Source organism: Myotis nattereri (genome assembly GCF_964212035.1).
Source record: "Myotis nattereri genome assembly, chromosome: 3".
Taxonomy (NCBI): Eukaryota; Metazoa; Chordata; class Mammalia; order Chiroptera; family Vespertilionidae; genus Myotis; species Myotis nattereri.
This window is the reverse complement of record NC_138077.1, coordinates 59,975,173-60,001,265: the sequence shown is the minus strand read 5'-3', so window position 1 is coordinate 60,001,265 and position 26,093 is coordinate 59,975,173. Positions and strand designations below refer to the sequence as shown.

At 40.5% G+C, this 26,093-nt stretch overlaps 1 protein-coding gene across 2 annotated transcripts in view; it reads right to left on the bottom strand.

Annotated features, from left to right (window-relative positions):
- Positions 1-23,803, bottom strand: part of GPR156 (G protein-coupled receptor 156) — a gene marked incomplete at both ends in the record, with an annotated part of 60,103 nt that extends 36,300 nt beyond the window's left edge. For both annotated transcript variants that reach the window (XM_081086884.1, XM_081086885.1), the window contains 2 exons: positions 23,390-23,523; positions 23,708-23,803. In XM_081086884.1, coding sequence (XP_080943010.1) covers positions 23,390-23,523; positions 23,708-23,803 — 230 coding nt within the window. The remainder of the gene's footprint in view (positions 1-23,389; positions 23,524-23,707) is intronic.
- Positions 23,804-26,093: the final 2,290 nt, after the last annotated feature.

Sequence of the window (26,093 nt, the reverse complement as noted above, 5' to 3'; positions counted from 1 at the left end):
GTAGCCAACATTGATTATGTATTTACTCTGTGCCGGGCAGTTGCTCTACATGTCCAATCTAACACAGTCTTCACAGCATTCTGAGATAAGCAGTGTCGTGACTCTATTTTTCTTTTTTTAAAAATATATTTTATTGATTTTTACAGAGAGGAAGGGAGAGGGATAGAGAGCTAGAAACATCGATGAGAGAGAAACATCGATCAGCCACTTCCTGCACACCCCCCACCGGGGATGTGCCCACAACCAAGGCACATGCCCCTGACTGGAATCGAACCCAGGACCCCTCAGTCCACAGGCCGACTCTCTATCCACTGAGCCAAACCGGCCAGGGCGTGACTCTATTTTTCAATAGGGAAATGGGATTCAGCAAAGTTCAATACAGAGATCAAGTCACATGACTAGTAAATGGCGGAGCTGGGATCTGAGGTGGAGTTTGATTCCAAAGCCTGAGTGCTTATACTGTTAATCTTTCGCTCTCCACACACTTAACCTTTTGTGAACATTGTTAAGAATTATCCCTACCCACCCCCCGCCCCTGTTTTCCCACTTGGACCTATTGAGGAAAGGCTTCCATTTCTCTCTTCACCCCAACCCAGAAGGCGGGAGCTGGGACTGGAGGGAGGCTAACAGGTCTGGGCCAAGTTCTACCAAATGGTCTCCAAGGCAGGAATCTCCACTCCTCTTTCTTCCTTTCCCACCTCCGCGGGGCAGGGAGCGCTCCTCCACTCCCTGGACCCCATTTTAGCATTATGTCAAGTAGTGCTTCCTAAACCAGCTTTTACCAGAAATCCCTGTGCTTTCTTTTTCTCAGAAAACTTTTTATTTTGAAATTATTTAAAGCTCACAAGAAGTTGCAAAACAGAAAAAAGACTTTCACCCAGCTTTCTCCAAAGAAAACATCTTACATAATGAGAGCACACTATCAAACCAAGAAACTGACACGGGCACAATACTATTAACTATACATCCGATTTACATTTCACCTTTTTTTACATGTGCTCTGTGTGTGTACGTGTCTGTCTGTCTGTGTGTGTGTGTGTGTGTGTGTAGTTCTATGAAATCTATCACATGTATAGATTAATATAATTACCACCATAATCAGGATACTGAACTGTTCCATCATGCAAAGAAAACAAATCCCTCAAACTACCCCTTTATAGTCATACTAGAGGCCCGGTGCATGAAATTCGTGCACGGGAGTAGGGGTGTCCCTCAGCCCGGCCTGCACCCTCTCCAATCTGGGACCCCTTGAGGGATGTCCAACTGCCGGTTCTTAAACCGGCAGTTGGACATCCCTCTCACAATCTGGAACCACTGGCTCCTAACCGCTCGCTTGCCTGCCTGATTACCCCTAATTGCTTCTGCCTGCCAGCCTGATCACCCCCTAACTGCTCCCTTGCTGGCCTGATTGATGCCTAACTGCTCCCCTGCCGGCCCGATCGCCCACAACTGCCCTCCCCTGCAGCAACCCGCCTCCTCCGCCCAGACCCGCCTCCTCTGCACAAGGCAGCGAAGCCGTGGGACCCCCAGGCCTCACTGCATGGAGCAGCCGCTGGGCCCCGCTTCTGTTGTGCGCGTGGCCATCTTTGTGGTGGCCATCTTTGTGGTGGCCATCTGGTGGTGGCCATCTTGTGACAACATCACATGAGGGCGTGATGCCACCTAGGCTTTTATTATAAAGGTATTTCCCCAACTGTAACCCCTGGCAACCTCTGATCTATTCTTCATCACTATAAATTCATTTCTTGAGAATTCAAAATAAATAGAATCATACAGTGTGTAGCCACTGGAGATGAGCTCCCCATCTTTCCCCCCGACTCAGCACAATGCCCTTGAGATTAATCCAAGTTGTGGCATGTATGAAAAGATTGTTCCTTTTTATTGTTGGGTAGTGTAGGGACGTTCCATAGTTTGGTACCCATTCACCTAATGAAGGAGGTTTAGGTTGGTTCTAGTTTTTGATTATTACAAAGAAAGTTTCTGTGTTTGTGTTCAGGTTTTTGTGTAAACATAGTTTTCATTTCTCTAGGGCAAATACCCATTGCTGAATTACCCAATGAGTGTATTTTTCATTTTTGTACCAATCTGCCAAACTGTTTTCCACGACAGCAGTAACATTTCACAAACCTGACAGCAATGTATGAGAGATCCAGTTTCTCTGCATTCTTGCTGACACTTGGTATTGTCAGGATGTGTGCTTTTGGCTTGTGTGGCACATGTCAGTCTTTAAGAGTAAAAACCTTGGACATCATTTGATTATCAGCCCTGTGTGTTTGTATGCACTCTGACTAGACTGGATCCTGGAGGGATGTGAAGTATGTTTTAGGCTCTGAATTCTAATCAGGCATCTCCTATGTGCCAGACACTGTGGCAGGTGCCAGGAAATACACAAAAATATTGTATTTGATGTTGAGGACTCAATATGTAGCAGAGGAGAATAATAAGTGAAGAGCTAAAAATGATTACAAAAGACAGGTAAATTTGTAGTAAGTAATATAGGTATATGGCAAGTGCTATCGGCATTGATAAAGGAACTGTGCCTTAGGACAGTAGTGCTCAAATTTCAGAATTGATACAAATCACCTAAAAAGCTTGTTAAAATAAAGATCTCCTCATCATCCCCAAGTTCAGTAGGATCTAGGGTAGGGCTCCACAAATTTATATTTCTCCCAAGTTCCAAAATGATACTGATGCTGTTGGTCCAGGGACCACATTTTGACGACTATGAGTTTGTTTTATAGGACGAATAGGAGTTTGTCAGGTGAAAAACGAGGAGAGTCATGAAACAAGAAAAAGTGTGAACAAAGGCTTGGTGATGCAAGTGCATGGCATGCTTGAGGAATGGCCATTCCCTTGTATGAGGAAAGCACAACTTAATTTAAAGGGGATAAGCAGAAATTGTAGATGAAGACCGGACTATAAAAGATCTCAATGCTTACCTAAGGAGTTGTGTAGGCAGTAGAAGTCTATGTTGAAAAAACAGGTCAGTGTTTTAAAAAAAAGACTAGCAAGAGGACAGTAGCTAAATTGGAAATGGAAAAGACCAGTTAGGGGGCTACTGCAATTGTTCAGATGAAAAGTAGATCAGGGCTGCACTTGGGCAATGGAGATGGACAACAGGAGACAGATTTGGCAGATGTTTCAGAGGTTTAATATTTGAGACTTGGTGACTAGCTGGATGTGTAATAGAGGAATTGCACATGAGGAATAGATAGCTTACAGTGCTATTAACTGAGATAGGAAGGACAGAGAAGTAGAGAAAGATTAAGGTATGCTGTGAATCTGGTTTTTTGATCACCGAATGTGAATTGACTGAGGAATATCCATCTGATAATTTCCTAGCAAGTTAGGAAATGGGATTTGAAAGAGGCAGGGCTTGGAGATTAAGGTCATGTGAGGGATATTGTTTAAGAAGTGAATCAAGACTGGAACCAGGTTGATATCAATATTACATGGGTAGGTGGAGTTCAGGAGCCAGGGAAAGTAGCTGGTAAGAAACAGAGGTAAAACTAGGGCATTTGTGTATGGTAAGGTGGAGAAAAGAGGTTTCAGAAAGGAGGAACAGAGAAAATGGTTCAGTATTATATGACTTGAGGCTAAACAGGATGGAGGTTAAAAGATCTGTTGATTTTTAATAAATATATTTTATTGATTTTTTGCAGAGAGGAAGGGAGAAGGATAGAGAGTTAGAAACATCGATGAGAGAGAAACATCGATCAGCTGCCTTCTGCACACCCCCGACTGGGGATGTGCCCACAACCAAGGTACATGCCCTTGACCGGAATCGAACCTGGGACCCTTCAGTCCGCAGGCCGATGCTCTATCCACTGAGCCAAACTGGTTAGGGCAAGATCTGTTGATTTAATGACTTTGGCAAGAGTCATTTCAGTGGAATCGGGGCACCGGGTGAAGAATGAATCAGAAACGAGGAAGTGGAGGTGGCTAGTGAAATCACCCTTTTAAGTCGCTTGGTATTACTAGGAAGCCAGAGGGCTGGGCAATAGCTTCAGGGAGAGGCATGACCAAGAGACACATTTCTTCCAGAAGCCTTCAAATGTCTCAAGAGGAATGCCAACGGGTTCTAGTGATTAACCAGTGTTTATTTGTCTACCTGACTCAAAATATGCAAAACACAAAAAAGCTATTTGATCAACAACTACTGATCCATCCATCCATAGGGGACAATTTGTGTGTGGTAGTCATTCAATAAATTTAGAGGCACATAATTAATTTACTGTTATTGTCTTTTGGCTTCTGAGCACTTCTTGTGCCCATTATTACCAGCAAAAGATCCCACTGTTATTCCAGCTTTTTCCTTTTAATAGAGTTAAATAATACCTTTATGTGTTTTGAACTTTCCTCAAAGGTGCTTCTCAAAGTCCTTTTTTTTTAATTTTGTACCTAACCCGACAAACTGTGGGTTCTATGCTCTCCTCTGGGAAGTTTTTTACATTCTTAAAGAGATGTCGTTTTCCTTACACTGTGTCTCTAATCTTCCTATGACTTCAAAAGCCTACCTTTCCATTTTCTCCTGGTCAATAGTCACATTTTGTCAGTTTCTTTCTGAACACTGAATAATTGAGATAAATTTTTTGGGATTCAACTGTAACATGATTACTCACATTGATTGGCTCACCCACAGTTCCCTCCTAAGACCAACCTTTAGTCACTAGGCAAAAACCACAGCCAAGACATTTTCTCTCATTGTAAGTGGTTTGAAACTTCCTGTTATGGAGAAGTTCATCCTATTAAAAAATTCTTTTTAAAAAGTTCATCTCTACCTCTTGAACTGATTAGGCATTTTATAATTCACATTTAGTTCAATTATTTTTAATACCTGGCATGATTTCTAAGGTTCTAAACCTTTAATGTTTCTATATTGGTATCATCAGCTTGGTCATCTAGTCTAGAGTACTTGTTCTCAAACACTGGAATTGCCTGCAGATTTTTTTTTTTAAATGCTGCTGGTGTACTACCCCCAGAGACTCTAATTTAACTGGTTTAACATGAAGCCTGGGTATCAAGACTTTTTAAAAGCTCCATAGGAGATTTTAACATTAACCAAATTTGAGAAATCAATGGTTTAAGTATATTAAAAGATAAATAATCTACTTTAAAAATTGTCAAAGGATTTGAATAGAAATTCTCCAAAGAACATATATAAATGGCCAATAAATATGTGAAAAGATGCTCAATGTTATTAGCCACCAGGGAAGTGCAAATCAAAATCACAACGATTTGAGTAAAATCAAAACCACTTTGTTGGCTAAAATAAAAAAAACAGATGATAGCAAGTGTTGATAATGATGTGGAGAAATTGGAACTCCCCATACATTGCAGGTGAGACTGTAAAAAGGTACAGTCACTTCAGAAAATAGATTTGCATGTAAATACAGAGCCACCATATGACCTAGCAATTCCACTCCTAGGTATATAACCAAGCTAAACAAAAACACATGACTACACAAAGACGTGTACATGAATGGTCACACCAGCATATTATTTTTAATAGCCAAAAAGTGGAAACAATCAAATACTTATCAACTAATGAATGAAAAAACATAATGTAGAATATGCATAAAACAGAACATTATTCATCAATAAAAAGAAATGAAGTACTGTTTCTACTTTAACATGGATAAACCCTGTAATCATTATGCTAACATTGTGCTAAGTGAAAGAAGCCACATGGGCCACATGCTTTTATGATTCCACTAGAGGCCCAGTGCACGAAATTTATTCACAGTAGGGTCCCTAGTGACTGCCGGATGCTGACTGGGGCCTCCCTTCCTGCAGTTGGCCTGCCAACTCTGCCCCCCAGGTAGAATTCCTGGTGGAGGGGAAAATTTGCATATTAGGCTTTTATTATATAAGACTTATGTGCATTGATCAGATTAGGCAAATCTATAGGGACAGAAAATAGACTAGTAGTTGCCAGCAGCTGAAGGGAGGGAGGAATAGAAGGAGACTGCAAATGAGTATAAGGTTTCTTTTTGGGCAATAAAAACATTCTGGAATCAGATAGTGCTGATGATTCCTTAACTTTGTGAATATACTAAAAACTATTGAACTGTACACTTTACAAAGGTAAATTTCATGGTACACGAATTATATCTCAAAAGAAAAAAAAAGAATAAGTATATCCTATTGTTATCTTATGTGTATGAAAATTGTTTACCAATGGAGATTTTGAGAATGACTCCCTTTGCAATAACATTTCTATTTTACTGTTGTTGGTTGTGCATCTCACATAAAACTAGGCCATCTCCTCCCTTTTCTTCTGAGACTCTGAAGTCCAGGGTAAAGTTTCATAGTGTACCAAAATGAAACATCTGGCTTTGGTTATAAAAGGAAAATAAATTCCAGAGAAGGAAAACTAGCATGTCAGGATCTCTATTAAACGAAGACAGATCATTATGCAGCCTTGAAAGAGGAAGGTCAGTGGGGATGTGATAGAAACCTATTAAATCACTAAGAGATCTTGAGAATGGTAGAATGAAATTCTGGAATAGTTGAAAGAGAAGATACCACTTCAAAGTTCAGATATGAACATTTAGGATATGAAAAATAAAGTAACAAAGGATTAAGAAAAAACAAACAAACAAAACCAAAAAATCCCTCATGGACACAGACAATAGTATGGTGATTACCAGAGAGAAAGGGGAGTGAGGGAGCTACTAAAGAGTAAAGGGGGGATAAATGATGACAGGAGACTTGACTTGTGGTGATGAACACACAATACAATATACAGATGATATATTATAGAACTGTACACCTGAAACCTATGTAATTTTATTAACCAATGTCACCCAGATAAATGCAATAAAAAATGAAAAACAAAGTAACAACTCCACAAAACAGGTAGTGATTTAAGGATGATCATCTCCTAAGAAATTGGGTAGGTAATAAGTACAGCGGTGATTTTCAGCTTTTTTTCATTTCAGGGCACACGTAAACCAATTACTAAAATTCTGTGGTATACCAAAAACTATATTTTTTGCCAATCTGACAAAAAAAATAAGTATATTTTGATTCATTCACACCAGACGGCTATTGTTGTATTGACTGTTGTCACTTCATTCTTTTATTGTTGACAATCTAAGGAAAAAGAGGTTAGTGCCCCTGATTAATCAGGTATTGCCTGTTTTAAAAATTCTTGTGGCACACAGGTTGACAATCGCTGAAATATAGTTTAAAGAAAATGGCCCATAATAGATTTTTTTGTCCAAAAGTAGTTACTTACCAATAAGAGTTTGTATTGCTTTCTCTTTAAAACATTTAAAAAGTTTTAAATTGTGGGAAGTTACAATAAAATAACATAAACATTTCTATTTTAACCATTTTTAAGTGTATAGTTCAGTCGTGTTAATTATATTCCCACTAGAGGCCCGGTGCACAAATTCGTGCATGGGTGGGGTCCCTCGGGGTGGCCTGCAGGGTGGCCTGGTGCCACCCCCTCACCTGCTCCACCATCCCACCTGTGGGGTGATCAATTGGGGCGAGGCCCCCCGCCTGGCTCCCTCAGCTCCTGGGAGCCAGGCGGCTGCCCTGCCCCTCGCCACTGCGCTGGTCACCATCTGCAGGGTGATAGGTTGGGAATGGGCCCCCCCCCCGCCTGGCTCCCTCAGTGCCATTTGTGGGGGCCCCGCTCAAACCTGCCTTGGCCTGGCGCTGCCTGTTCACCTGCTCCACCATCCCACTGCGGTCCCGCTCTTGTCAGGGCCCATCAGGGCTGGCAGAGCTCCACTGCCGCCCACTGCCAACACCGCATCACCAACACCTGCCATGTTCCACAACACCCCCTGGTGATCAGCACACGTCATAGCGAGCAGTCGAACTCCCAGTTGAGGGGACAATTTGCATATTAGGTTTTTATTATAGAGGATTGTTGTTCAATCAGTCTCCAGAGATTTTTCATCCTGCAAAACTGAAACCCGCCGAAACCGGTTTGGCTCAGTGGATAGAGCGTCGGCCTGCGGACTGAAAGGTCCCAGGTTCGATTCCGGTCAAGGGCATGTACCTGGGTTGCGGGCACATCCCCACTGGGAGATGTGCAGGAGGCGGCTGAGCGATGTTTCTCTCTCATCAATGTTTCTAACTCTCTATCTCTCTCCCTTCCTCTCTGTGAAAAATCAATAAAATATATTTTAAAAAAACACACACACACACAAAAACTGAAACCCTATACCCATTAAACAACAATTAAATGAACATTAACAGAAACTCTGTCCCCTTTAAACAATAATTCCCCATTTCTGCCTCCCCCAGCCCCTGGCAACCACCATTCTAGTTTCTATTTCCTTGAGATTGACTATGATAGCTAATTCATATAAGTGGATTCATGCAGTATTTATCTTTTTGTGGCTGGCTTATTCAATAATTGCATAATGTCCTCAAGGTCCATCCCTGCAGTAGAATGCATCAGAATCTCCTTCTTTCAGGTTGGATTATATTCCATTGAATATATAATACCCTTTATTTATCCACTCATCTGTCAAATGGACACTTAGTTTGCTTGCTTCTCTTTCTGGGAGACGGGCCCCATCACTAAGGTTGACATCAGGGGATTAACCTGTTTTTCCTAATAAGGTGCTTGGTAAAACTATCAGAAACAGGAAGACTGTCAGAGCTGGGGCTCAATGGTAGGTGAAGAGCTTAGACCAAAATAGTTTGAATTCAGGAGTCTATGCAGACTCATAAGATTAAGACACATAAACCAGATACTGGGAGCAGGAAAGTAAGGACAAGCAGTGGTAATCTAGGGATGCAATCTGCAAGGGTGTTTAAAACCAGATCATTCTGAGGAAGAGAAATACAGAACGAGTCAACAAAGGAGTAAACTGTGAGTGAGAATCCAGCAGGGTCAGGGAGGCAGAAAATGAGCAGAGGTCCCAGGGAGTGAGGGGTGGTACCAGAAAAGCCCAGGCTAGCATAGATAGCTCCAGCAAAGGTCTAGGATTCTGGCAGGAGTGGGCCCCTGGAAAGGAAGGAACAGACTCTGAATAGGCACTGGCTGCTCCTCTTTAGCCTCTGCCTCAGGGTATGCTGACCTGATAGAGAGAGGGAGGAAAATGAACATGGATAAACCAGGCCCAGGACATTTATACTGGATGATTTTGGAGCTGACTCCCAACATCCCAAAGGGTGTGGCTTTGATCTCCAGGTGGTATCAGTGTCACCAGGGGTTGGATTTGGTGAGGCAGCAGGGATAGCTATGTAATGGGGATGGTTGGCGTTCAGACAGTGTTAATTAGGGTCTGACGGTCTGTTAGTTATGGTCTGCTCTAAAATGAATTTACTTCTAGTTTAGGACACTTATTTTCCCGTGCCTGGAACCAAAGTATGCCTAGATTCTGGGACTGGCACTAAACTTATAATTGGGAGCCGGGGGGGGGGGGGGCGGGGGGGGGCGGGGGGGGGGGGACTGGGGGCAGTTACAAAAATAAGAAGGGTATAGAGGTTAGAAAACAGTCAGCTCTTTGCAACCAGGATACTGGTCCAATGTGAAATTTCTCAGGATAGGAAATAATGGTTCAGATGTTACATAAACAATATTTCCAGCTTGCTTTTCTTTTTCTTTGTTTTCTTCTTTTAAAGAGTTCATAATATATAGGTACAGATGTGCAGAAAAAAATATGTTTCTAGACAATTATATTCACAGATAATCGTCTCTAATTTGCCAGTTTTTTCTGTGCTGAGGCATGTTTTCCAGCAAACAAAATGCACGAATAAATCTATCAGGGGCAGAAAGGCAGTGGGAGGCAGCTGCAGCCGCAGCATCTAGGAGTGACAATGATTAATTCCTACATCTGCTCGGTCAGATAGAAATAAAGGTCACTGTGCATAGATTAACATCCTGATCACCACCTCCTCCCAACGCACACACACACACACACACGCACACACATACACATACACACACTCACACACACACATACACACACACGCGCGCGCATGCACACACACATACACACACGCACGCACACATACACGCATGCACACGCACACACACGCATGCACACACACATACACACACGCACACACACATACACACACACACATACACACACAATAGTATCTTTCACCATTGATAATAGCAAAATTCAAAATGCTTAAAAAATGTTTACTATCTGACACCTCCCTCCCCCAAAGCAAGCTCTTTAGTGGAAGTGAGATGAAATAAGGCATAGAATAGGATAAAAAACTGGTTAATGTCAGATTACTGTCTAATCTTGTTAGCATCCAAATTAAATAAAATTCTGATGCTCAGCTACATTAATGAAAGCCAAGGGAACAGGAAATTTAAGAATAAATCTTGATGCAGTAATTTGACCAAAGTAAGAAAGCTTATTAGGGTGAAACAGCTGAACACATGTGGACATTTGATATTATGTAAAGAAGATATTTGGAAGTTGATGCTGTCTTTGTGTTCAACAGTCCCCTGAAGACATTGCTACTCCCTTTTCATGACTGCTGTAACAGTAAATCCTTGACAGGCTGACTTAAAAAAAAAAGATTCTTGGACCAGCCAACGTAGCTGAGTGGTACAGTGTCGACCTATGAACCAGGAGGTCATGGTTCGATTCCCAGTCAGGGCATATGCCTGGGTTGTGGGTTTGGTCCGCAGTATGGGGCATGCAGGAGTCAGCCAGTCAATGATTCTCTCTCATCATTGATGTTTCTATCTTTCACTCTCTCTCCCTTCCTATCTGATTTCATTAAATATATATTAAAAGTAATAAAATTTTAAAAGAATTTTGGGCTAGAAAAGGTATTTTTAAGTGCACAAATTATAAATATTTAGCTCAGTGAATAATCACAAAGAAGATATTGATGTAACTATCACCTGAGTCAAGAAAGAAAACTACAACACCTCAAAATCTCCACTCTGAATTATCCTCCTTTCCTCCCTCCCTGAAGTTACACTACTATTTTGACTTTTAACACAATAGATTAGCTATGTTTGGTTTTGAACTTTATATAAGGGGAATCATATAGAAGATGCCTTTTGGTGGCTGGCTTTTTAATTTGACTTTTGTGAGATTTTTCCATGTTTCTGGATGTAACTATAACTCGATCATTTTCATTGCTGAATAGTATTCCATTGTAAGAATACATCATGATTTATTTATTCCTTCTACTACTGGAGGGCATTTGAGATTATTACAAACTAGTGGCCTGGTGCATGAATTCATGCACATTGAAAGGAAATTAATTAGAAGAAATATTTTAATATCACTATTTGCCTTTTCTCTATAATAGAAGTGTCAACCAAATTGATGATCGACAATGACAGATCAAAACACACATGTGTGATTGGCGCCTGTGAGAGCTTCAAATGCTTAACTAGAGGCCCGGTGCATGAAATTTGTGCATGGGGAGGGGTCCCCTCTGCCCAGCCTGCACCCTCTCAAATCCAGGATCGGGCCTAAACCAGCAGTTGGACATCCCTCTCACAATCTGGGACCACTGGCTCCTAACTGCTCACCTGCCTGCCAGCCTGATCACCCCTAACTGCCTCTACCTGTCAGTCTGATCATCCCCAACTGCCCCCCCCCCCTGCCAGTCTAGTTGCTCCCAACGGCCCCCCCCCACCGCTGGCCTGGTCACCCCTTACTGCCCTCCCCCCCCCCCATCAGCCTGGTCGCCCTACGCAGCCTGCTGTTTAGTTGTTCAGACATCCCTCACTAACCCCCCTGCCAGCCTGGTCATCCCAGGCAGGCTGCTGGTCCTTATTGTTACTGTAATGGTGTCCTGGAAAATTTGCATATTTCTCTATTACTAGTATAGATTAGACCTGCTTTATGATTTAGCTAAACTTTTCCAAGCCCAGTGAAGTACCCCAACTTCTCTTTCAGATAATTGTCAGCAACACAACAGTAAATATCAACACAAAGCACACTATTATTGTAGATCATGCAGGGAGAACAAAGAGTAAAATATTTAACTCTGGCAGTGTTTGACTATATTCTGTGCAGAGATAAAACCTGAAGTCATTTTCAAGGTCTACCATTTCTTACTTCTTTTCAGTCAGGTCAAGTTTCTAAGCTTTCTAAATCTCAGTTTTTCTGGCTAATGAAAATAAAATAGGATTCCACTGAGTCTCCTATCTACCTACTCCAGGACTTCTGTAAGGATCAAATGAGATGAGGCATGGGAAAACGCTTCACAGACATTTGATTAAAGCAGTGGTTCTCAACCTTCTGGCCCTTTAAATACAGTTCCTCATGTTGTGACCCAACCATAAAATTATTTTCATTGCTATTTCATAACTGTAATGTTGCTACTGTTATAAATCGTAATGTAAATATCTGATATGCAGGATGGTCTTAGGCAACCCCTGTGAAAGGGTCATTTGACCGCCAAAGGGGTCGCGACCCACAGGTTGAGAATCGCTGGATTAAAGTGTAAACTGTTTGCACCTGGCTATAAAGCAAGTCATGTTCTGGGGCTGAAGAAACTCCAAGGAGGCTAGTCACTAGGGAGAGGAAGCCAGGTGTTGCTATATGATGTCATTACCTAGTGCCCACAGCCACCGTTTCCAGGCTGGGCTGGGCTGTGGGCCCCATTTTGCACCATGGTGTCTCAGCAGTGTTGGCTACAAATTGGTGGGGTGTCACCCCAGGATGGTGGCGGGGCCTGTGTCAAACTGGGGGAAGCTGAGTGTTGCTTTGTGGGCCAGTTTGCGGTGCTGTTTCTCTGTAAATGGCCAGTGAGCATCATGGCACTCCTGCATTGAGCGTCTTCCCCTGGTAGTCAGTGAGTGTCATAATGGTTGGTCGAACAGATATTTAGCATATTACATATATATATATATATATATATATATATATATATATATATATATATAGAGAGAGAGAGAGAGAGAGAGAGAGAGAGAGAGAGACTAGAGGCTCAGTGCATGAAATTTGTGCAGGGGGGGGGGCGGCATCCCTCAATCCGGTCTGCACCCTCTCCAATCTGGGACCTCTCGGGGGATCTCTGACTGCCTTTCACAATCCAGGACCGCTGACTCCTAACCGCTCACCTGCCTGCCTGCCTGATCACCCCACCCCTCTGCCTGTCTGCCTGATTGCCCCTAACCACCTCTGCCTCGCCCTGCACCTGGGACCCAGTATTCCCTCCTCTGGCCAGTCGCAGGCACCCAGGACCTGGGCTTCCTTCCCTCTGGCCAGCCACAGGCACCCAGGACCCAGGCTGGCTACACCCGGGCCGGCTGCAGCTGCAGCCTGGCTGGTCCCCATTCATCTCTCATGAGCTCATTTGTGCCTGTCTCGTCCCCATTCCTCTCTTCCCGTGTTGAGTGTCTGAGCCGTGATGGAGTGAGGGCGTGATGACCATTTGCAAATTAGCTCTTTATTATATGGGATAATGCTAGAGTGAATATTCTTTACACAACTCTTGGTATAAATCTGAATACACTTTCCTGAGTATACCTGTTAACTTAGAAGTGGATTTGTTGGCTCGCAAGGTGTATGTGTTATTTTAGAAGATATGCCAAATTATTTTTCAAAGTGGTTGTACCAGTGTGCACTCTCACTCTGAGTAGATGAGTTTCATTGCTTTAACATCTTTATTTTAATATTATATTTAAAAATTTAAGCCATTTGGTGTTATATTTCTCTCAAGAGAAAAATTCTGAGATGCCCCCAACTAAATTATAGCAGGCCGGAGGCTGAGTGGAAGAGACAAAAGAGGTTAATCAGTTAATGGCCATGGGCCTGAAACCAAGGAAAGATGGCTAATATTCCTGAATGTATGTTGAAACTTAGTGGGTTTTCTAAAAAATATACATTTTTATTGATTTCAGAGAGGAAGGGAGAGGGAGAGAGAGATAGAAACATCAATGATTAGAGAAAATCAGTGATTGGCTGTCTCCTGCATGCCTCCTACTGGGGACCAAGCCTGCAACCCAGGCATGTGCCCTTGACGGGAATCGAAACCGGGACTCTCCAGTCCACAGGCCGATGCTGTATCCATTGAGCCAAATCTGTTAGGGCTAAGTTGAAACTTTGAATCAACTTCCAGGAGACTATCTCAGTGATTATCTAGAAAGAATAGCAGACCACCAGACACTACCACATATTGCTCATGTATGAACTTTCCAAACTGTTGTCCACAACCAATCCAGAAGCATCAAGTAATTCTTTCTTATGGACTATTCACCCATCCCAGAACTACTCCCTCTTAACCTTCTCCACTCCCTCTTATCTATAGCCATATAAATTCTTTCAAAACAGTTTACATTTTTCTTCTCCAAACATTGTATAAAAGAGCCCATTAACCCCAGGGTGAGGGACATGTTCATCTTCTCCATCTAGCTCAGCTGCTAGTGGTTTAGAATGCATGCCTCAGGACTTGGTCCTTTTTTCTGGCTAGCATATGGATCAACAAACTCTTTCTTCAGGATAGCTTTCAGCCTTGAAGGTTTTTGTTTAACATCTTATAGTTTTGTTTTTGTTTTTTAATATATTTTATTGATTTTTTTACAGAGAGGAAGGGAGAGAGACAGAGAGTCAGAAACATAGATGAGAGAGGAACATCGATCAGCTGCCTCCTACACACCTCCCACTGGGGATGTGCCCGCAACCCAGGTACATGCCCTCGACCGGAATCGAACCCGGGACCTTTCAGTCCGCAAGCCGATGCTCTATCCACCGAGCCAAACCGGTTTCGGCGACATCTTATAGTTTTAATTTGCTTTTCCCATCCATAGACAACTGCTCATCTACTTCCTATCTCCATAGGTTTGTCTATTCTAGACATTTTATATAAATGGAATCATACAGTATATGGTCTTTTGTGACTGACTTCTTTCATTTGAATATTTGTGTTGTTTCTGCTTTGGGACTATTATAAATAATGCTGCTATGAATATTCAAGTCCCTTATGAGATACATGACTTGAAAATATTTTTTCGCATTCTCTAGATTATTTTAACTTGCTTAATGGTGTTCTTTGACACACAAAAGTTTTAAATTTTGATGAGACTAAATGTATTTATTTTTCTTTTGTTGCTTGCACTTTTGGTGTTATTTACGAATGTTGTCTTGATAAACATAAATTCTTAATATTTTTACTACTATCAATGGTGCCATAAAAAGTCTTATGCAATTCACCTTTGCATTTATAGTAAAACTATATATTCTATCTTTAAATGTCCATGATATAAAACCTTGAGTGATAATTTTTTTCAGAAAGTAATATTAAAAAATAGTTTTGTCTCCATGGATAAGTTGAGATATATCCTCTATTTGGATATTTCCTTGTGTTTATTTAGAAAACTCAAAGATAATTTTTAAAACTTTAATTGAAAAATAAGCATAAAAAAAAGAATATTAAAAGCATACAATTCAGTGAATTTTTGAAAACCGACACACCTGTGCAACCAGCAAACAGGTCAAGAAATAAATATTACTAGCACTCCAGAGCCTTCCTCTTCCTCCCTCCTTCACTGAGCTCCCACCACCACCCTCTAAACCTCTAGAGCAGTGGTTCTTAACCTTCTGGCCCTTTAAATACAGTTCCTCATGTTGTGACCCAACCATAAAATTATTTTCGTTGCTACTGCATAACTGTAATGTTGCTACTGTTATGAATCATAATGTAAATATCTGATATGCAGGATGGTCTTAGGCGACCCCTGTGAAAGGGTCGTTCGGCCACCAAAGGGGTCGCGACCCACAGGTTGAGAACCAATGCTCTATACCCTTCTATTTTTGTAACTGCCCCCAGCTATCCTGACTTCTAACGTCATACATTAGATTTACCTGGTTTTGTACTTCACATAAGTGGAATCATACAGGGTAAATCTTTGTGCCTGCCTTCTTTTGCTCAATATTATTTTTGTGAGTGTCATCCATATTGTTGCCCATAGAACTGTAGACTATTCTCATGGTTGTATAGTAGTCAATCATCGAATATACTGTGATTTATTAAGATATTACTATTGATGGACAGTTAAGGAGTTTCCAGTGTGGGACTATTATGAATACTGCTGTTATGAATATTCTAGTACATCTATTTTGGTGAATATATGTATGCAATTTTTGTGAGAATTTCTGATATGGCATATGCATATGCTTGGATTTAGAAGATTATGTTGGACAGTTTTCTAAAATGATTAACAATACTAGATTTGTGCACTGGTGGGGTCCCTCAACTTGGCCTGTGGGGAGTGAGTAGAAACCGGCTCTCTGACATCCACCAAGTGGTTCTGGAATGTGAGAGGGCACAGGCCAGGCCGAGGGACCCCACTAGTACATGATCAGGGCTGGGGAGGAACCATGGGAAGGCTCCAGGGTGTGTCTGGCCCGTCTCACCCAGTCCCAATCAGGCGGACCCCAGCAGCAAGCTAACCTACCGGTCGGAGTGTCTACCCCATGGTGGTCAGTGCACATCATAGCACCTGGTCGAATGGTCGAATGGTCGAACCATCGAACGGTTGGACATTTAGCATATTTGTCTTTTATTATATAGGATATACTCCCATAACTATGCATAAGAATTCCAGATGCTCCCCATCCTTTCCAACACTTGGTTTTGTCTACTTTAAAAAAATTGTAGATATTCACGAGTATGCAGTGTTATCTCATTGTGGCTTTACTTTGCATTTCCCAGATGACTAATGAAGTTGAGCACTTTTTCATTTGTTTATTGGCTACCTGGATATATTATTTTGTGAAGCAACTGTTCATATCTTCTGTCCATTAAAAAAAAATGTGTTCTCTGTTTTTCTTATCAATTTATAGTTTTTTATTCTGGATAAATATCCTTTGATGATATATGTAGTGTGAATATATTTTCCCATTCCATGGCTTGCATCAGTGGTATCTTTTAGTGAACAAAAGATGTCCTCAGTATTACCTAGAACAATTTGACCTTGGAATAAGCAAAGATTTCTTAGGTACAATACTAAAAGCCAGTCAGGGTACATGGCAAATTGTCTCTCCCAACACTGGGAACTGTGCATAGAGGCACCTGCCACCTCTGTCTGCACCATGGGCTCGAGCAGAAGCCAGAGAACCAGATGCTGGTAAATGGCTGAAATGTGTCCATCCCTGTGGCCTCCTCCCTTTATCACAACTTCCTAGATAGGTCCTTATACAGGTCTCGGACAGATACACCAGAGTTGACTTACTTACCTCATGTACCCTGCTGTATTTGTTCTCTCTGCTTTCAGGAAATCCAACACACTGTATGAGTCATGGTTCTCAAGCATGTTATTGTTGTAGCCTTCTGCGATCTCTCTGACTCCCCAGGTTTCACATTATTTTCTATTATAATAAAAGGCCTCAAGGTCTCCACACTTTTGAGAAAGATTAGACTCATCCTCATATTTTCTTGGTTCTTTCCATTCCTTAAAGTCTTATAGTATCACCTGAGTGAGGTTTATCTATATCAACTGTAAATATTTCCTGAGCTAAACCCCTACAGTGCTCAGGAGACTATATAAAAATGTGATTTTAAGGGTTCCTTGGAGCTTCAAATGTATCATCGGGGTGGAAAAACATGAGCAAGTCCAAAAAAATACAACATTCTGTTTTTTAAAAATAGCCTTTCAAAAAAGTATGCCTTGCTCCAGGGAATGGCCCTGTGTTCCTTTCATATGCATTGTTTCAGGTCTGTCTGCTTTGTGGTTTGGGTAATTGGAGCTGAATGAAGGTGACCAGGAAGAAAGGAAAGCAGTACTGATCTTGTTGGCTATGGGAAAGTTTGTACTCATATTGTGCCATACAAAGATATATGGGATCTTCTATATAATTTTCGGTTTGATGGTTATTGCTGATTGCCTGTGACAAATTCATATATCTCCTAGTGGTTCCATTTCTGTGATTGAACCCTGACTAATACACTAGGGGAAAATATGCAGTATCTATACATAGAAAATCATAAAACATTTTTGAGAGAGATTAAATATGTTCTAAACAAATCAATGATATATTTATACATTGGAAGACTCAATATTTTAAAGATATAATTTCTCCCCAGATTGATGTATGGATTCAATGTAAATGCAATAAAAATTCCAACATTTTTTTCTGGTGAATTCAACAAGCTGATTCTCAAATATATATATGGAAAATTAAAGGGCCAAAAATAACCTGGAAAAAATGGACAAAATGAAGGGATTTCCTCTTTTGGATATTAAGATTCATTATAAAGCTAGTAATTAAAATATGCTAAGTATACAATTGGTGCAAGGGATGGCTAAATAGGCCAATGGAATACAAACTTGGCTGACAAAAAGGCTCATCCAGGCTCCATCCATAAACCACAATAAAAATCCCAAATCACTGACCCCTTCCTCACTATGCTTCACTCTAGACCAGTGGTTCTCAACCTTTTTAATGCCGCGACCCTTTAATACAGTTCCTCATGTTGTGGTGACCCGCAACCATAAAATTATTTTCGTTGCTACTTCGTAACTGTAATTTTGCTACTGTTATGAATCGTAATATAAATATCTGATATGCAGGATATATTTTCATTGTTACAAATTGAACATAATTAAAGCATAGTAATTAATCACAAAAACAATATGTAATTATATATGTGTTTTCCGATGGTCTTAGGCGACCCCTGTGAAAAGGTCGTTCGACCCCCAAAGGGGTCGCGACCCACAGGTTGAGCACCGCTGCTCTAGACAAAACTTAAGCCTGATTCTTGGTGAATCATTTTGCTATTTACTATGTGCATAATAAACTTAATTTCATATACAAAAAAAATAGACCAATGGAACAGAATATAGAGAATCCAGAAACAGAGCCAAGCATGTATGGACACTTTTTAATAAATGGTGCTGGGTCAGTTGACTGTTTATGGGGAAGAATGTAACTGGAATCCTACCTAACAAAATCATCCGCAGGTAGACTGTAGATCTAAATGCAAAGGTCAAATAATAAAGCTTCAAGAAGATAATATAGGAGACTACATGAATGAACTTGAGGCAGGAAAAAATGTCTAAAATAGGACACAAAACTATTATTCATAAAAGAATAAGCTAATAGAAAAATTTAGCATTAGGTTTTATAGTTAGGTCTATAATCTACTTTGAGTTAATTTCAGAATATGGTGCAAGATGTAGATCAAAGTTCATTTTTTCAAGTCACCTGAAGGTTAAGCTATTTTAGTTTTTTCTTTCTAAAATAGATGCCTTCTACTTCTCTTTCTCATCTTCTTACACTGGCTAAAATCTCCAATGATGAATAAAGGTGGTGAGAGCAAACATCTTGTTTTCTTTCTGGTCTTAAGGGGAAAGTAATCAGTCTTTTACCATTAAAAATGGTGTTAGTTAAAAAAAAAATGGTGTTAGTTAAAGGTTTTTCATAGATATACTTCCTGAGGTTGAGAAAGTTCTCTTCTATGCCTAGTTTGTTGATATTTTATCAGGAATGGATGTTGATTCATGTTAAATGCTTTTTCTCTATTCAGATGATCATATGGTGTTTTTTTAAGTTGGTAAATATGGTGAATTATATAGATTGATCTTTGAATGTCAAACCAACCTTGCATTCCTTTGTCATGGAGCATTATCCTTTTGATATTTGGCAGGACTCCATTTATTAAAATTTGGTTTAGAATTTTTGTTCATGAGGGATATTAGTTTATAGTTTTTGTTGTTGTTGTTGTTGTTAGGTTTTCATGTTAGGGTAATGCTGTCCTCATATAATGAGTTAGGAAATACTCCATTATTTTCAGTATTTTTAGAAGACTTTGAGTAAAACTGCAACAATACAAGCAGATTAGCTGGATGCCTCTGGCACATTCTCACAAGAATGCAGTCAATGGGCCAGCTATGGCTGCCATCTTTCAAGGGTTGACTGGGGTGAGGGTGTGGGGGGGAATCTGCTTCTAGGCTCATTCACTTCTAGGCCTCAGAAGATATATTTTCAAGTTCACTGACATGGCTGTTAGGAAGCCTTGGGTCCTTGCTGGCTGCAGACTGGCAACATCAGTTCTTTGCCATGTGGGTCTCTCCAAAGGGCAGCTCACAACGTGGCAGGTGGCTTCCCTCAGAGTGAATGACTCAAAGAGTGAGACAGATCCAAGATGAAAGATATAGTCCTTTTGTAACCTTGTCCTCAAAGTGACATCTCATTTATAAGCAAGTCAATAAGTTCAGGTCATACTCAAGGAAAGAGGATTTCACAAGAATATAACTATCAGGAGGTAGAAATCATTGAAGAACATATTAGAGACTACCTATCATACTTATTCTTAACATTACCTTACTATCCTTCTAATACCTGTAGAATCTTAGGTGCTATCACTTATCCCTTCCTTATTTGGGTAATTATATATTCGTCCTTTTTCTCTTGATCACTTGAACTAGAAGTTGGTCAACTTTATCAATCTTCATAAAGAGCTTTGGTTTCAGTGTTTTCCCCTGTTGTTTTTCTGTTTTTATTTGATCAACTTCTATTCTGATCTTTATTATTTTCTTGCTTTTTAAAGCAGAGTTTTCTTCTTTTCTGCCACCAACTACTGCTTTAATGGCATCCAACAAATTTTGATACGCTGTATTTTCATTTTCATTCACTTGAAAATGCTTTATCATTTCTCTTTTGATTTCCTCCTTGGCCATGAATTAAAGTGTTCTATTAGGTTTCCAAATATTTCAAGATTTTCCAGAGATCTTTCTGTTATGGATTTCTAATTTAATTCCAGTGTCATCAGAGAACATATACTGTATGACTTGAATCCTTTTAAATTTAATGAGACTTTTTCCATGTCCCAGAATATGATCTACCTTAGTAACCATTCCATGTATACTTGAAAAGAATGTGTCTTCTACAGATTTTGGGTGTGGGATTATATAAATGTCAATTAGGTCAGGTTGGTTGATAGTGTTATTCAAGTCTTCTACATCTTTACTGATTTTTCTCTTGTAGACTATATTTTAAAATTTTTATAAAAAAATGCAGTATCTGCAACTGAACTCAAACATTACTGTGTTATTTTATTACAATATTTTCCTTTCCTCTGGCACATGCATGTGTGCATGCATACACATACAGTCACAAATTTAGAGACCACAGAACTGGAATGAAATGAAGCATCTAATTGTGATACTGCACCTTTGAACAAATGTTATTATTTAAGAAACCACTTTTGAAACTGGGTTATCTTATCTTCCCTTATCTGACCCTGTAAGCTATTTAACTGCAAAATGTGTTTTTATTCACGGTGCCTCTTACTATTTTATTCCTCATGCCAAGTCATGCTCCCACTGCAAGCAAGACAGGCAGCAAACATACTTGTTCTACTACAACAGTGTTTCTATTTTAACCAGACAGATAAATGCTTTTAAAACTTTGCATTCTACAAAACTGTATATAAAAATAATGTGTTTGGGGGAGGGGGGAAATAGTATGGCCATAACACTTGAAACATATTTAACTTTGTAACCAGAATGCTAATAAAAATAGTAATTATGCTATTAAAATACTAGCACTCAATAAATTTCCACTATCGTTTGTACCCAGGATCATAGCTGATATTTGTAGCTTAAATCCTCGAGAGTATTTGGCTCCCATAAATAACATTATCATCCAAATTTGCTCTGGATCTGTGCTTTCTTCAACAATCAATTTTTTTAAACACAAGGGAAATGTGTTTTCTGCTTCTTCATCTATTGCTACAGCTTCACCAGATAGCTTCATGTTCTAGGAAGGACACCCAATTCTTGAAGCCAGTAAACCAGCCTAATATTATTATATGGGAAAGCAGTATCCTAGTATTCTTAACTTAAGGCTTCCTTCTTTAACTGTAGAAAACTTGCTCGTGAATTCTTTAAACCATTTATTTTTCTGGGGTAAAATTACATACGAACCAAAAATATTATTTTCTTATTTGCCAATCAGGTATTAATTTGCATTATAAAAATGTGTTACAGCTAAAAAGACTACTTCATAGTTCTCTAACCTTGAAATGTGTGACTTTCTTAGTCATTTTCTTGGCAGCAGCCGCAACATGTTTACTAAGCACCTATTATATTCCAGACTCTGTTCTAAATGTTGGAGACAGTAGTGAGCATGATAGACAAGGTCCCGGAGTTTACAGTCTTTATATTCTGGTGTGGGATACAGACAATAAGAAGGTAAATCAATAAATATGGTAATATCAGAGAGTTATACTTACTATGAAGAAAATAAAACAGTGATGGGATATGGAATGAGATATGGGGACTGGGTAGCCATTGGGTAAAGAGGCTACTTTAGATAACACGATCAGGGAAGACTTCTCTGAAGAGGTGACATTTGAGCCAAGACCTACATGATGAGAAGAAACTAGTCATGGAAAGATGTGGAGAAGACTGTTAGGTAGTAGGGACACTAAGGGGCAGTAAGTCAAAGGCCTTGAGATGGGAGTAGGTTTAGTGTAATTGAGAATGAAAGTGGCTGGAGCAGCGGTAGGGTATACTCAGGATAGAGTACCACATATCACTGCCATGTTGAGGTTGGTCCTGCAGACCAAGTCACTGCTACTTAATAATTCCATGTCCTCCATGCCTCAAATGGCCAATGGCACCCCAAAATGCCCGCTAGACAAATTCTACTGATTGGTCCTCCTCTGAGTGCCAAACCAGGTAACGGAGCACGATACACTTGATCACCACCAAGTTTAAGGCTGGAGTGGGGCCAGACGAGTTTGGCTTCTCTGAGGGAGTTGTTGAAATCTGATGTGGGCTCAATCCAGAAAAAAACAGCTGTGGGGCAGGAAGAGAGGACTGGAGGCCTCCTGGGACAGCTGGGGCAGGATGAGGTGCAGAGTGCTGGAGTGGATGGGATGGAAGGGTTGGTCCTTGAGGGAAGGATTGAATAGCAGTGAAGACAAGATTCTGCAAGACCCTTCAGAAGACAGTCATCATTTTTTTCCTTTTGTCAGCCCCAGGAGCCACAGATACTTACCCTGATGAGCCAGAGACCTTCCAACCAGTCAGAATTGTCTAGCAGAACAACCAGGTAGTAGGGCTTCACTGTTTATGCAGAAACCTTAACCCAGCCAGATTGGTTCCAACTGTGCTGCCATAAACTTAGTATTGCTTCAGAAGATTTCTACATGCTCTCCATTTTTAATACAAACACCTCATCTTCTTAGAAGAGTTGTGACCTCCTTTATGAGGAGAGGATCTCCATGCTCTTTGGGGGAGAGGGGTTATCCTTGCAGTAGGTAGCACAACACTGGGCTAAATCTTTCTCCTCCAGAGGGAATTTTACCCCAAGGCCAGGACCATTGGGGGGAAGTTCTTACATAGCTTAATGCCACAGAAGGAGACACGATATACTGATACCAGCTGGTAGTTTATAGTATCAAAAAGATACTAACATTCTGGGTTTCATGATTCAGGCTATGGGAGATGAGAATCTAGGCATGGGCTGCTTACCTGTTCCTTCTGCAACGAATTGTGAAGCCAAGAAAGAAGACTATAAGAAGAAGTCCACAGCTGAGAAAAGTCCACACAATACCCACGAGGGCAGGAGATAATGAAGAAATGGTCTTACTGTGGTGGGAAGAGGTCTGAGAACAGAATAAAGAGAAGCTGTTAGGAATGAGGCTCTTCTGTAGATCAAAGGTGAACTGCCCCATCATCACCAAAGCCTGGAAATTCATGTCCTTCATTAACATTTCCTCCTCCCCCAGCCCTTTCCCCCCAACACATGTATTTCTGAGCAGCCCTGACACCCCAGGGCTGCGTACTTACAATTGTTGTCTTGCAGAGATCATGAATGGGTCTCCGATCCAGCTCCTGGCCAGGTAAACTGTCACACAAATCAGAGCAGTTTATTTCAGGCTCCATGTCATCACATGCCCCTCTTGGTGTGTGCGTATTCAGCCTTGATTACCCGCTGGTAGGGAACCAGCAGATCTTTGTCTAAAACAAAAGAGCATCTCAAATCTTGTCTTCAGAGGTGCCATTTTGGGGCTGGCTCCTGGTTCAAAACCCGGGATGGACAACTCATTCAGGTGGAAGCGAACGTGATTTCACTAAGCTCCTTCCTCAGTCACCCTCCAGGCTGTCGGGGTGCCCTGTTGCCAGTGCATACCATGTGAGTCAGGAGTGGGCATCTTGGTAACCACAAAGTGATGATTCTAGCTTGCCACCAGATGGCAGTCACTGCTCCAAGTACTCTTACACAGGTCCCGAAGGAAAGCAATCAAACCTGTTAAAAATAAATTATACATTTATGTATATGTAAATGGTCTATTAGAGGTTTAAAATATTTTATATATTTTAATTAGATAGTTATGTTTTTATTACACACAGTTATATACTTTATTATATATAACAAAGGTTTAAAATAGTATACTTAAATAAAATATATTGTAAACCTCTTTAATAAGCAATCATTTAAAAACAAAGACAAAGCACATCTGACAATGAGATATAAAGCTTTAGTGATATAAAACCCTACAGTCTTTCTTCAGGTCCTTTTTATGGCCAAGCACTGTAAAAACTTTAGTTCGGAGATGTGAAACATATCTTCCTTTTTTTCCTACTGAGAAATCCCCTGCCCTCCCAACATCTTTCATGCAACTCATGGCTTAAGCTCTGTCTGATCCTGGGGGACGGGGGGCTCTGGTGCCCCCGCTGTCTGCATGCAATGTCTGCCGGTCACTCCGGCTCTTGTTCTCTTGGGGAATGGAGGGGCTTCCTATGTCCACTCAGCTGGGGGCACAGGAGAATATATGAGCCCTTTGCCAATCGTTTCCCGCTTGTTTTTAAACTGTTAGACTACTAGAAGAAGTGGGGTAGGCCACTTGGGTAATAGGGGGAGAAACTGAGGACGTTAGGGATGTCCTCAGAGTGAGAAACTGGACAGAGGATGGCGTTATTTCCCTCAGAAGATGCTCACAATGTGAATACTGTGATAAAGAGAAGCTCTACCTTGCAGAACAAAAGTAGAAATACAGAAAGACTCAGGTTAGCCCCAGCAGAAAAGGTAGGCAGGTCCCTAATTCTTTAAAGCATTCTATCACTTAATACAGAAAACAGATTTGAAGTTTTACCAGTGGAAATTTATAAGAGGATATCACTTCTGTTTTTAAAATAGTTTAGCACACCTTTCTTTTATTGTGGAGAAAAATTGGAAGAGGAAAAAATATCAATTATTATTTCAATTGCCACAGAACATAGAATTTCTGCTTAAGCCAGAACAATAGTGACAGGTGTAGAATGCTATCTTTGGATTCTGCGTGCTTAAGCATGAACAATATAGCACCAGGTGCTGCCGACTCATTGGCCTCTCCTATGGTCCTGAATTATTTACCAGGTTCATTATAGTGAAATCCCAAGAGAACTAACAGCTACTATCTCCTGTCAAGACATTTAAATTCTTGTGCAGTCTAGTCAGATTACTGAATGCAAAATTAAGAAGTAAATATAAAAACATGACTATTTGCATCCTAATCTAATTGATATTGCTAAAAAGGCCTTTTGTTCTTTTTCTTCTATTTAAAGTTAGACATCTCCTATTGTGCCTTATAGCATAAGAGTAATATTGTAATCTTTAGTGAAGCCTGTACTACATGATGGATTTGAAGGTATATTTTTCTTATATTTCCCTTTTTAAATTTTTTAAATGTTTTTTATTGATTTTAGAGAGAGGAAGGGAGGGAGAAAGAGAGATAAAAACAACAATGATAAAAGAGAATCATTGATTGGCTGCCTCCTGCATGCCCACTACTGGGGTTTGAGCCTGCAACCTGGGCATGTGCCCCGACCAGGAATCAAACCATGACCTCCTGGTTCATGGGTCGATGCTTAACCACTGAGCAGCACTGGCTGGACTTCCCTTTTAATCATATTGGCAAATAAATACACTTATATCTGAACCATTATCAAGTCCATGTTTGTGTATCCTTAAATCAGATTGAAGTATATATCAGTGTGTGTGTGTGTGTGTGTGTGTGTGTGTGTGTGTGTGTGTAGAACTTCACTTTGTCCTCACTACAACAGTGTCATGCCAGGTAAACAACATCAATCCCTTGTTTTCAAATAAAGAAACGTAGAGCAGAGAAGTGAGGAAACTTGCTCCAAATCTGTAAAGGCAGGACTTGAATCTAGGAGTTACATTCCAAAACCAGTG